Genomic DNA, 10,141 nt, shown 5'->3' on the forward strand with positions numbered 1-10,141 from the left:
TTATGGCATCCCCTTCGCCAAGCCTCCTGTGGGAGAACTCAGACTTCAGGTGAGTCTTGACTCACAAATGGCGGGAGGCGTTTCAGAATGTGTCTGAGACAGGTGGTTGGTGCTCCAGAATCGTCTGTATTTTGCAAATCTTCACAATATGAAACAGGTGGTAGATATAGCTATAGTGCATTCTTGTTACACCTCCATGTCTCTGCAGAAACAATTAATTACTAAGATCAGTTAACAGTTAGCAAATTCAAAATAATAATTATATCAAAACTGATAGTATATCCATGATGAATCGGAGGTTTTAACCATAATATACAGTAATTTGAATTTACACGGTAAACTCTGATTTTTCCTTTCGGGCCAATAAAAGTGGCAGTTAGTGCTATTTTAGGCTTTGTGAAAGGCTTACTAAATCACCAGAATTTGCTGCTGGCAAGATTACCCATAATGAAAAATGATACACTGTTTTTTCATACTTGCTTACCTGTTATACATACTAAGTCCAATAAGAGGAAGGGGTGGCTACCGCTGAGTCGTAATAGTCACAAGTGGGGTAAATGAACTACACCCATAACAAAACATCTCTAGTTGAGGTTCTTGACCGGAGCCTAGGTTGAGCCACCAGTCTAGCTGGAATAGAGTACCAAATGGGCACCTCGATAGATGCAGGATATGGGTCTCTCTGTCCCATAATGGAATGGCCGGGAAAGATGCATCCGGTAAACCACTTTGTCTTGTTTGATCTAGCTCAATAAGTCACTGAAACCTCAAGTTACTAATTCACTACCCTGCAGTAAGGTCGTCCTCAGACGAGTAAGGGAAATAATTAGATGCAGTAAAATGGAAAATTGTACATTGTAATTCCCTCACTTCCAGAACCCGGTTAAGGCTGAGAGCTGGGAAGGCGTGCGGGATGGATCGAAGAAACCCTCCTCCTGTCTTCTTGTGCCGCTGTCCTTCTCTGTGGCGGGCATTATTAAGGCGCCAGAGGAACTGCTAGGGGATGAGGACTGCCTCTACCTGAACGTTTTTACACCGAGAGTAAGTCAGAATACCTAGTAAATATTGAACATATCAATGATCAGAAATCACTAATGTTATGGCTATTCTTTTTATTCAATTATCACCAAAGTTATTCTCATTCTCATCGTTTGATTTATTTTGACAGAGGAAAACGCTTAAGGAAAATCTTCCAGTGATGGTGTGGATCCATGGAGGTGCATTCATTGCTGGTAGCTCTCATGAATACCTACCTCAAGTCCTCATGAACCACGACATTGTGCTTGTAGTCCTGCAATACAGACTTGGCATCATGGGTAAGTTAAGAATCAACCGAGACTGCAGTTGAGATTGCGTTATGAATGCTAGTTCAGTGGCTTTTCCCTTTATGGTTTGTATACACTCAAATTCTTATTTTCACCGAAATATGTACATTTCTTCTCCAGGATTCCTATCCACAGAGGATAAGGTGATTCCAGGGAACTTTGGGCTGAAGGACCAGACCCTCGCCCTCCGCTGGGTGCAGGACAACATCCACAGCTTCGGAGGAGACGCCGACAGGGTCACCATCTTCGGGGAGAGTGCTGGGGGCGCCTCTGTCCATTATCATATATTGTCACCCAAATCTAAAGGTGCGTTCAACTTTCCTATCCAATAGTGCATGCGTACAACAATCTCTTCATCCTCATCATTTTCATCCTCCATAAATTTGCTAAGATTTGTATGTTCTTTATTTATATGGTGTTTTTTAGGTCTTGTTTTGCATGTAAGCATAGTACTGGAGATCGTATGATCTGCCATAGTTTTACACTTTTGTAAGTATTTCTGAATCTGAGCCCCGTGAAAGGGTGTAAACAATATGCATCTCTGAGCTTTGGCTGATGTCTGGTACCGGCTCTCTCAACATAACACACGAATCATCCTTGCTCGCTCTAACGCAAAATATAGATGTATGTTACATAGCCCTTCATTTTGTAACATTCTGAAACACTGTGGAGCTATTAATTCCAATTCATTCCTTTTCCAAATGTGTCGCAATGAACACAATTTATTCGTATGTATATTATGTGAGTGCGTGTGTGGGCAAGAACATGGTTCATCTTTTTTTAATTAACAGGACGTCAGAACAATCAACCTTCCCTTATGATGCACGCCTGTATTTGATTTGATTTCCATGGCTACATTTACGATTATCTATTCATTGAATTGCATTTGTTCATCATATGAGGTCTTGATGTTAGGTATGGCATATTTAACAGTGTTTAGCTCTACAAATATGTGGTATTCATGTAGAAGTGCTGGTATTCCGACCCTAGTATTGTGCAAGGAATTCACAAGAAAACTGATTCAAATATTGTATTACTGATGCAAAACAAGTGATTTGATATATACTGTAAATACAAATCCTATATTTCCCTCCCTCTCTCTTCTCTGTGCTTATGTATGTGGTGTTTATGGTGGCCAGACCAGGCCAGGCTCGGGGGATTAGTCTTATCTATGCTAAACAGGCAAGTATTCATCCTTTCTCAGATTCCCAGCAACCTCAGCGTGGAGAGGACTCATAAACGCACATAGTCAGTGGTATATAATATAATATCTGGGAACATAGTGCTCTATAAGATGTGCCATGCGTTTTTTTTTCGACAATAGCAATGAAACGGGGTTACAGAAAGACTTTAATCTGTGTATAGGGTTACAGAAAGACTTTAATCTGTATATATATATATATATATATATATATATATATATGTATATATATATATATATATATATATATATATATATATATATATATATATATATGTATATGTATATATATATATATATATATATATATATATATATATATATATATATATATATATATATATATATATATATATATAACACAATATCTGTGACCGATAAAATATCTTGAATTTCTTAATGGTTTTAATGACCTCTCCTGATTTCCTCTTTTCTTGAGCTTTTGGGATTTTTTTTTCTAATACTATTACTATCAACATTATTATTATTGCCATTATGATTGATTCAGTATCATTAACGAAATTAGCAGTGTGGAATAAACAATCATATTTCCAAAAATCAAGGAAAAGGATGAACAAGTGAGATGGGTAGTACTAGTAATTGACTCCTTGGGGACTAAGCACATGTGGAACAAGCTACATATAAAGGCATTTAATAAGATTAGCTCACATTGGGCCTGTTATGTAGTGCATGACACAAGACACTTGAATCCCCATTAGGTCTCTTCTCTCGTGCCATCATGCAGTCAGGGTCAGCCATCTCGCCGTGGGCTTCCCGGGAAGATCTGAGAACTGTGGCTGAGGAAGTAAGCCAAAGAGTTGGCTGCTCGAAAGGCAGCAGCAGCCAGGACCTCCTTACTTGTCTGCAGAGGCTGGATGGACGGAGGCTGGCAGCGGTGTTCCAGGATTTTACGGTGAGCTTGCAATCTTTTTTAAAGAACATTTTCTCGACTTGCATTGCAACAAATCATTTGTTTAATGATGGGAATGGCTCTTCAAATACTTTAATTTTCCTGTATCAAATGTTGCTCCAGAAATGGTTCATCTTACCAGCTGTTGCTTCACCTCATGTTGATGGGGACTTTCTCCCGGATCACCCCGCGCGTTTGATGCGTGACGGAGAGTTCAACAAAGTGGATCTTATGGCTGGTTTCACGAGAGAGGATGGATCTTTTATAACAAACCGTAAGTGACGTTTTGGTGGCATGACAGTCATAAGGCCTAATGATAAAGATAGAAACAGATAAAGCGATAGGTACAAAATGAGGTGAAAAATAAATGGAAATGTTATTCTTGAACATAAATATCTTCTTCCACAGCGATGCTTGTTCGCAAGGACCTCTTCCCTGCTTTACAGAAAAACTTTTCCACCACTGGCCCTCTCAGCCTGATGGTTGGAGCTGAAGTTCAAGATAGAGTTGCTTTTAGCACCAAAGTCTACCAACACTACTTAGGCAACTCAACCATCGACCAAGACCACATAGAAGAGCTCACTAAGGTATCAAATTCTGCCCTTTTACATTCTCTTGTAAGATTCCTGCGTATATTGATGAGAAGTTTGTAAAGGCAAGTCTGAAATTTGTTATTTGCCTCTCTTTTCAAAAGGGAGCCGTAATAGGTCGGCTGTCTTCTTGTCTGTGAAATGAGTAATTAACGAGAGATGGTTATACATATCCTGTCAGTTTATTATTGCTATTGCCACTTATTGCTATTGTATATATGAAATATAGTCAACATATGGCACTTGATTTTCTCTCCATAAGTTTTTATACTGTATTATTGATACACATATTTGATGCTCACAGCTGCACACAGACTACTCGTTTGCGATACCACACGACCTGACGACCAGCTACCACTCTCGGGCTCCTGGTCGCCGTGCTTACCGCTACGAGCTCAAGCACCGATCCCAGCTGTCCATGGGAGATTTCTTCAACACAGATAAAGGGCGTCACTGTGAGTTGCTACAAAATGGTGGTATTTGGTTTACTTTTTTACTGTGAGGAGAAGAGAATGAGTGAAAATGGTACACTAACATCTTCAAACTCTCATTGTGATTAGATTCTCGCTGACGAAGATGCAGAGTCGTATGTACTTTACTGAGTATAATAGAAACTCGATGAAATAGTACCCTTGCCCCCTTCCCTTGTATCTCAGGGATTCCTCACGGGGACGACCTGTACTACCTGTTCGCCGGCGGGCCGCTCCTCAGCCCCAGCCGCCTGCCCGACCGCCTGCCCGACCTGCTGAGCCAAGAGGACCTCCGCCTCAGGGACATCATCGCGACCATGTGGACGAACTTCGCTGCCACGGGGTAACTTTTTTTATGTGTGTTCTGCCGTTCGGAAAAGGATCCTTACGCGCAGTGTGTGTAGCGTTTTCTTCAGTACTGGTGTTGTTGGCAAGGCTGGAAGTCTGAAAGAGCAGGAAAAATCAGCTTTAGCCTTTAATGCTTACCTCCCCCCCCCCCCCCAGCGACCCGACCCCCGACGACGCCCTGGGCTTCAAGTGGGAGGCGGCGACCGAGGACGACCTCCGCTACCTCGCCCTCACGCCCGCGCCCGCCATGGAGGCCGACCAGCGACAGGAGGTGAGCGGTCCAAGTTAACACACAGTATTTCAAAACTGAAATACAACATACATATTATTATACGTACACATACACTTATACGACACTTGATCATATGTCACTTTTTGATGGATGGTTTCTATATCGTTTTAGAGCTGAAAATTTACGTGCTTGATGTCTGGAGAGAATTGCAAAGCTCTGCATGTCTCTTATCAATCAAGAATTGTTGCAAATGCATTCTTTTCGCTTATGCCACAGACACGTGGAAATGTAAGAAAAGTATAAGCTTATGCCACAACATACGAATGAAACAAAAATTCTGAGCAGCCCTTTGTCAAACTATTTTTCAATACATAATATAATATATGAAAATTGTTCATTTCCATCATTAAAATGGAAAGCGATTCGCAGAAACGAGTTCAGAATTCAGCCTTGATACTCTAAGGCTAAAGAAAATTTTCATCAAAAATATATCTTCAAGAAAAAAAAAAAAAAAATACCCAGCTAAATATACACATGTGCCTAAAGTTGTTCCAAACATGTGTATTTACACGCGGATATATATTCTTTACCAATATTCACTTTACTCTTATTAATAATATATTCTTTATATATCTAAAGATATATATTCTTTACCAATATTTCCTTTTACTCTTACAATATTTCTTAATGATCTTTTTAAAGAAATATTTTCTTCGTCTCTCGCCAGTTGCGAGATTTCTACGCTTCTCTGCCAACGCAAGTGAACCGGATTCTGCATCCTGAGCGGAGACACTCGACAGGGACAGACAGCGAGAGCGACGGGGGACCGCAGTGAGGGTACCTTTATTTATACTTGATTCATAAAGATCTATCTCCTTTAAATATGGTATGAATTTATCCATCGTTTCCTTAATCATCTGATTTTTTTTTTTTTTTTTTTTTTTTTAGAAGTGAATGTTAATTTCTTTGGAAGTGATGGAATTGCATTTCAAACTTTCTGTTTTGACGAGTTGGAACGTAGGGATTCCAAAGATTCCAATGGCAGTGATTCCAGGTCTTATATTACGATTCCAGTGCACGCCTTACGAATTTACTATTAGATGGAGTCCACCGAATGCTATTATTCAAGCTGTGTTACTTATACTATTAGTTAGAAAGTAATATATCATATCTGACTTATGGGAGAATAGTTGAAGGTATAAAAGTATAACCAAGTTTACTTTAAATACATAAGAATATAGAATCTAAGACTGTTTGAAAATGTTCTAAGAAGCTCAGAAATAATTTACAGCAATATATATATATATATATATATATATATATATATATATATATATATATATATATATATATATATATATATATATATATATATATATATATATATATATATATATATATATATATATATATATATATATATATATATATATATATATATATATATATATCATCCATATATATCAGAGATAATCGGCCACTATTTATGTACAGCTCATAGCCCGCGGAAAAATAAACATTTTATGTTACTAAGACGAAGATATCTTTTTCTGCCGCTTGATCTGTCGACTGACCTTTGACCGGAGTCTTATCTCTTACCACTTGATCCTGATAAGAACAAGGAGTCTGGGTGCGTGGCGTGATTGTGAGTGTGTGACCGATAGGGAGAGAGAGAGAGAGAGAGAGAGAGAGAGAGAGAGAGAGAGAGAGAGAGAGAGAGAGAGAAAGGGAGAGAGAAAGAGAGAGAAAGACGTGGTGATAGATAGATAGATAGGTAGGTAGGTAGATAGATAGATAGATAGATAGATAGATAGATAGATAGATAGATAGATAGAGAGAGAGAGAGAGAGAGAGAGACAGAGAGAGAGAGAGAGAGACAGAGACAGGGAGAGAAGAGAAAGAGAAAGGCATAAATGAATTGTCAACAAAAGGAAAAGAATTCTTCTCCTTTTACGACATTCCGTACGCCAAACAGCCTTTGGAAAAGCTCAGACTGAAGGTAAAATACAAAAAAGAAGGAGAGCGAGAGAGAAAGAGAGAGAGAGAGAGAGAGTATGATAAGTCTAAAAGAGAGAGAGAGAGAGAGAGAGAGAGAGAGAGAGAGAGAGAGAGAGAGAGAGAGAGAAGGAGAAGAGAGAGAGAGAGAGAGAGAGAGAGAAGGAGAGAGAGAGAGAGAGAGAGAGAAAACAAAAGAGAGAGAGAGGAGACGAGACGGGAGAAAAGAAAAAGAAAAAGGGGAAAAAAAAGAAAAAAAGGACGAGAAAGAAAGACGAAAAAGTTTGGAAAAGGGGACAAAGGAAAATAAAAAAAAGGGAGGGAAAAAAGGAGGGGAAGAGAGAGGGGAGTATGAAAAATAAAAGGAGGGGAGAGAGAAAAAAGAGGGAAAGAGGAGAAAAGGGAGAGGGGCCCAGAAAGAGAGAGGGGGGAGAAGAAAAGGGGAGAAAGGAGGGGGAGAGAGAGGAGAGAGGGAGGGGAAAGAGAGAGAGAGGGGAGAGATAAAGGAAGCCTAAAAGGAAAGAGAGAGAGGAGAGAGAGAGAGAGCGAAGAAGAGAGAGAAAAGAGGGAGAGGGGAGAGAGAGAGAAAAGGAAGAGAGGTATTTTGAAAAAAAAAGGAGAGGGGGAGAGAGAGAGAGAAAAGAGAAAGAAAAGAGAGAGAGAGAGGGGAGGAGAGAGGAGAAAGAGAGAGGGGGAAAAAAAGGGGGAGAGAGTATGAGAAAGAAAGAGAGAGAGGGAAAGAGAGAAGAGAGAGGAGGGGAGAGGAAGAGAGAGAGAGAGAGCGAAGGGAAGAGAGAGAGAGTAAAAGAGAGAGGAAGGGGGAGAGAGAAAAGAGAGGGAGAGAGAGAAAAAAGAAGGGAAAGGGGAGGAGAGAGGAGAGGAGAGGGGAGAGAGGAGAAAAGAGAGAGAGGAGAGAGAGGAGAGAAGAGAGAGAAAAAGAGAGAGGAGGAGAGGGGAAAAGAGGAGAGGGGGAGGCAGAGAAAAAGAGAGAGAGAGAGAGAGAGAGAAAAAGAGAAGAGAGAGGAGGGAGAGAGAGAGGGAAAGGGGAGGAGAGAGAGAGAAGAGGGAGAGAGGAGAGGGGGAAAAGAGAGAGAAGAGAGAGAGAGAGAGAGAGAGGAGAAAAGGGCGAGAGAGGGGCGAAAAGAGAGAGAGAGAGAGAGAGAGAGAGAGAGAGAGAGAAGAGACGGGAGAGGGAGAGAGGGAGGACAGGGGAAGAGAAAAGGGAGAGAGAGAGAGAGAGGGGAGAGGGAGAGAGGAGGGAGAGAGGGGAGAAAAGAAGAGAGAGAGAGAGGAGAGGAGAAGAGAGAGAGGGGGAGAGCGGAGAGAGAAGAGAGAGAGAGAGGAGAGAGTGGAGAAAGAGAGAGAGAGGAGAGGAGAGAGAAAGAGAGAGAGAGAGGAGAGAGAGAGGGGGAGAGAAGAAAAGGAGAGAGAGGAGAGAAGAGAAGAGAGGAACCGGGTAAGAGAGCCAGAACCGTGAAAAAAAAAAAAAAGACATTGAGGCAAATAAACAAACAAAAAGAACAGAGAGAAAAAAATAAAATAAAAGGGGTGTGAAAGAGGGACATAAAATTACCTCAACCCCGAAAGAAAATGGGTTAACGACTCCAATTTTGGAGAATGGTATAGTCCCCCCTGCATTGGAATCGTCCCTAAAGAAAACGATTGTTCCACCAATAAACGTTTCTATTTTTATCAAAAGTCTATCTGCGGAAAAATCGAAAAAAAGAAACATAATATTTCTAGGGGATAAGGTGATAAGTAGATGAGGAAAAAAGTTAAATAAATTCTTATCTAAGATCAAGTATCGAGGTTCTGTTAAGCCAAAGTTGTACCGAAGAATTCGCGTTCGAAAATTATACGAACTTTAAAGGCTTATTTCGTGACTTCAGGGGAAATGGCGATTCGATGAAAGCTTGGGGATTTGGCATTTGTGTGTGTGTGCAGGGCGGAAGTTTATATGCACACACGCACACACACACGCACACCGCCACGCACGCCACGGGGACGAAAGCAGCCCCCACACAAGCCCCACGCAACGCACACACAAAGCAGCGCCCCACGCACACGCACACACACACACACAAAAACATACACGCACGCACAAAACACCCTACACGCACGCAAAACACACACACACACAAACACAACCGCAGATAGAGACAATGGGCAGTAGTTTAAAAATATAAAAATGTGTGTATATTAAACCCCAGACAAACCCCCTATAAAAAACATTTTTACAGCCTGGGGTGGTCCCATTCGGGCGATAAGGGGGGGTTTCATCCACAAATAAAAGCGTTTAACTTTAATCTTGGGAATCGTTTGTAGCTCCCCCCCCCCCGTGGGATCAGAGCCGGCGGGAGAACGATTCCCTTTGGAAAAAGATGTTTCATTTTATCCTTTCTTTTTTTATTCTATCTTTTTCGTATAATTATTCGTTCCCTTTGTTTCTCTTTCTCTCAATCTTTACGTTCCGATGTTTTTTTTTTCTTTATTTTTTTTCTTTTTTTTTCGTCTTTTTATTTTCTTTTTTCTTCTTCTTCTTTTGTTTTTCTGCTTGTTTTTTTTTTTTCTTTTTTTCTTCTTTTTTTTTTTTCCCTTTTTTTTTTCTTTTTTCTTTTTTTTTTTTCTGGCCCTTTCCTTCTTTTTCTTCCCCCCTTTTTTTTCCTTTTTTTTTCCCCTTTTTCTTTTTCCTTTACCACCATTTTCCACTCCCTTTTACCCTCTTTTGGGCAAAAACGGATGAAAGAGAAAACCCTTTTTTCAGCTCATCCGATGAGCTTCGGCCGGGCCCCGGGCTTTGGACAGAACGCGCAGCCCGGGGCCTCCGAAGCCTTAGCCCCCGAGCTGGGGACGGGTTAGGGGAAAGGTTTTTTGGGGGGAGGGAGGGAGGGAGGGAGGGAGGGAGGGAGGGGGGGGTGGGAGGGTTTGGGGGGAGGAAGGGGGGGTAGGGGGGGTGGGAGGGAAGGGGAGGGAGGGGGGGGGGGGGAGGGGGGGAGGGAGGGGGGAGGGAGGGTGGGAGGGGGAGGGGGGAGGGGGGAGGGAAGGGGGGGTGGGGAGGGGGAGGGAGGGG

General features: G+C 41.4%; 1 protein-coding gene across 1 annotated transcript in view; it reads left to right on the forward strand.

Annotated features, from left to right (window-relative positions):
• LOC119580782 (venom carboxylesterase-6-like) overlaps positions 1 to 5,958 on the forward strand; it is a 7,838-nt gene extending 1,880 nt beyond the window's left edge. Inside the window, exons 2-12 of the mRNA XM_037928894.1 lie at positions 1 to 49; positions 877 to 1,041; positions 1,169 to 1,316; positions 1,446 to 1,631; positions 3,246 to 3,439; positions 3,560 to 3,710; positions 3,845 to 4,023; positions 4,331 to 4,481; positions 4,683 to 4,839; positions 5,001 to 5,115; positions 5,804 to 5,958. The exon at positions 1 to 49 is cut by the window's left edge and continues 150 nt beyond it. Of these exons, the coding sequence (XP_037784822.1) occupies positions 1 to 49; positions 877 to 1,041; positions 1,169 to 1,316; positions 1,446 to 1,631; positions 3,246 to 3,439; positions 3,560 to 3,710; positions 3,845 to 4,023; positions 4,331 to 4,481; positions 4,683 to 4,839; positions 5,001 to 5,115; positions 5,804 to 5,911 (1,603 nt within the window). The 3' untranslated portion in view covers positions 5,912 to 5,958. The remainder of the gene's footprint in view (positions 50 to 876; positions 1,042 to 1,168; positions 1,317 to 1,445; positions 1,632 to 3,245; positions 3,440 to 3,559; positions 3,711 to 3,844; positions 4,024 to 4,330; positions 4,482 to 4,682; positions 4,840 to 5,000; positions 5,116 to 5,803) is intronic.
• The last annotated feature ends 4,183 nt before the right edge of the window (positions 5,959 to 10,141 follow it).

This window comes from Penaeus monodon, chromosome 14, assembly GCF_015228065.2.
Source record: "Penaeus monodon isolate SGIC_2016 chromosome 14, NSTDA_Pmon_1, whole genome shotgun sequence".
Lineage (NCBI taxonomy): Eukaryota > Metazoa > Arthropoda > Malacostraca > Decapoda > Penaeidae > Penaeus > Penaeus monodon.